General features: G+C 38.8%; 1 protein-coding gene across 1 annotated transcript; it reads right to left on the bottom strand.

The window, feature by feature from the left end:
• Nucleotides 1–759: 759 nt before the first annotated feature.
• LOC149563430 (aluminum-activated malate transporter 14-like) lies at nt 760–2,977 on the bottom strand. Its single transcript, XM_089828178.1, has 6 exons — nt 2,656–2,977; nt 2,407–2,544; nt 2,054–2,326; nt 1,714–1,835; nt 1,448–1,591; nt 760–1,341 (listed from the first exon to the last, which is right to left on the bottom strand). Exons 1-6 carry the CDS (start codon nt 2,975–2,977, stop codon nt 760–762), a joined length of 1,581 nt encoding a protein of 526 aa, XP_089684304.1.
• Nucleotides 2,978–3,225: the final 248 nt, after the last annotated feature.

Raw genomic sequence — 3,225 nt, 5'->3', positions numbered from 1 at the left:
TTAAATATAGTTAGATATAATCATAAATTAAATCTAGAAGTAAATATCATGAAACAATGATGATATAAAGCAGACATTTGAAGGAAGAGTGATATTGATATATTTAGAGAAAAACGTATGAAAGAAGAGAACAATGTTTTATAATCTGAAATATTTTCGATAAATATTGTTGATTACTACGAATATTTTTGGTCATGAATAAAGATATATTTGATATTTGGAACATAAGAGGTAGTGGTCCCGAAGAGGTAATATCAAGAGTTATAGAGATGTAGATATAGATAGTGGAAACAAATAAAGAATAATCATGATATAAAAGTATGTGATGAGATTATAATTATAATAATAAATAAGAATAGAAGGTATTATAGATTGATATTAGTAAATTAGAAAGAAGTGAAAATTAAAAATATTATTTGACATCTGCTCAAACAAGATTGGGAGTAGGTGTAACAACTAGAGTCTTTAAAAAATTTACAAAAAATTACCAATGTCATAATAGTGTATATTGTTTTTAAATTGATTATTTGGTATAATTATAATATTATTTGATTAGACATGCATAGTGAAGTTAAGATAAGTGCTCCTCTCAGAAAGATTGGGATTAGGAGTAGCTCATGGTGTCAGCAAGATGATATGACAATTGTGAGAGAGACAAAAATGAGACTAATGTAAATCATCAATACATAAAATTTAACAATGCAATCATAGAATTTGACTTTTTTTTCGCAAGCTTAATTTTTCCCTTAGTATATGATGTTAAAAATTGACTCCCGTAGTAGAGTGTGAATTGAAGGGGAAAATCAGTCGACATTGTTGATATGTACACATCTTTCTGGCGTTCTTGCAAGACTGGGTCTCTGGATCCGACGTCGAAGGATTGTGAGGCTTGAATTTCGCCATTGCCGCGAGCTCTTCCACGGCGTGTACCACGTGCTCAAGCCTCGCTACGATCTCCACCACCAACCACGCAAACGTAGCCAATGGAAGTGCTTCTCCAAATTCAACACCGTGTCTCAGCATTAACCTCTTCTCGTCACTACTTTCTCCATGCCATGATCTTCTTCTCGTCCCCCACCTTACCTCCTCTTCTCTATTTTCATTCTCAAGTACGATTTTCTGACTCGGCGTTCTTGTTGTTGAATGAAGTAAGAGCTTTGGTTGAGAATTTAAGGAAACCTGAAGATCCTCCAGTGCATGTTGAACTTCTTCCAATATTGGCTCGAAGTCGTATATTCTCATTTGTTCAATGCAGCTTGACAGCTCTACCAGTAATTTGGCTGCTTTGTGGGCGACGTTGGTGCATGGCTTCTTCAATAGTGAACGAAGGGAATGAGGGGTCTGAAACGTATGCAAAACAAAAATTCATCAGCTACAGTGCATGCATTGAAGATAATTTGTAAATTGAAGGTAATGATGCCAAATGAGGAAATGTATACGAATATACCTCGATTTCAGATCGAAGGCATCCGTGCAAGGCCACAATAGAATAAGCCAGATAACGAAGCTTCACTCCAATTTTCACATACTGCTTCCATGGATGCCAGCATCGAAATAGACCATGCCTTGGCTCCCACCTAGCAAATGCCTCCTGCAATTAACATGTACAATCACTGCTTTCAGACGATCCATTTAACATTCTTTAATGTCAAAAGTTGTCATGGCTACCACTTAATTAGTTTCTTCTAATAATTATATATTTTTTCGGTTTACCAAAGAATCGTCGGTAGCCTTTGAGTCTAGCACAGACTTGTATCCTCTGTATATGAAATCTTCTGACTCATCTTCCACCTTCTCATCAGTACGGCATCCGCTGAAATATTCATCCACGCATCCTGGCATCAAATATATCATGCCCATTACATTAGTCGGATATTTTAACAAGTTAATCTACCGAACTGGTAACAAGCCACACCAATCAAAGCGTACTAGTAGTTCATCTGTAACAGCCCATTGCGAAAAACACACATTTTACGCTGAAGAAAACGTTACGTTTTTATCACAATCAAAACAAGGATTTTTAACCCCAATTGTTTTCGTTCGGTTTTCTTACCCTGCAGAGATTTCCCCAAGCCTTGTAACTTCCTGACAGTGGAATTGTGAAGATCCTCGCCAGCCCACGCGGGGAAGATGAGCAGACTTACAACCAAACACACTCCACATCCGATGAGTATGGTGGCGAAGCGTTCGTATGCCATGCGTGATATATTCTCCACTCGATATCCAGAGACCGTTATCATGCTGAATGTGAGCAGGAATATAAGCACTCCATAGTCAAATTTATTCTTGAGGGAAGGAAAGAAACGGGCATACGTGGCAGCCGCTCCTGCAAAAAGAGTGCAGTGGAGTACTAATTGAGATTTGGTGAATGCAACAAGGTGATTCCAAGAGAGCACAAAAACTCACCCACGATGAAGAGGGAAGATCCCACTACAAACGCCTTTCCTCGCACTACCTTCTCTGACACGTGGCAAACGAGGAAGGCAAGAAATGCAGCCACCATGGTTCCAATTCCTCTGTTGAGGCCTTTCTTCATGGTAGCCCCTGCTCAAGCAGCAACAACAGCCATTCTAAATGTTAGTCGATTAGGGGGAAAAATATGGTTGCGTTAGAAACAATCGAACGAGGGGTAAATTAAATTAAACTAAGTCATACCCGCAGAGAATTCGAGAACGACAACGACAGTCATGACTGCCCAAATTGCATGGTTACCAAATCCCACCCTGCGGAATAATCGATCCCAGAGAAAAAACAGCGAAACCGATGACAATGCCAACCCAACTTTTATAGCATGCGTACTCCTTCTGGGATCCTCTCTTCCAACATCCATTATGTTTCTACACCACCCCATCACAAGATTGCTTATATTTAACCAAATTTTTCTTAGAAATCCCCCGTTTCGAGACTCATTGTAGCTAATTTCTTCATTAGACGTACTGATGTTAATTCTGCATTCGCCGCTGCCAAGAGACGCCATGGTACACAAAATCGATTCGAACAGAAACCTGAGAAAGAGAGATGGATGACAATTCAATCAGATTTCAGATACAAGAGCTTAAATTTCAAGTAGAGGAGATCCAGCCAACCTGATTTATAATGTAATTTAATCTTTGTCTGAACAGTTACACAAGCGCTCAGAAAATCCAAAGAAGAACACCCTGGCTAAAATCTTGGGGCACCTCTTATAAATTCTGAGGATCGAGCAAACCGTTCATTTCTTCTTGC

The sequence above is a fragment of the Cupressus sempervirens genome, chromosome 4 (assembly GCF_028749045.1).
Source record: "Cupressus sempervirens isolate cs-2001-9-10 chromosome 4, ASM2874904v1, whole genome shotgun sequence".
NCBI classification, from domain to species: domain Eukaryota; kingdom Viridiplantae; phylum Streptophyta; class Pinopsida; order Cupressales; family Cupressaceae; genus Cupressus; species Cupressus sempervirens.
The sequence above is the reverse complement of the archived record's forward strand: the minus strand, read 5'-3'. Positions and strand labels throughout refer to the sequence as shown.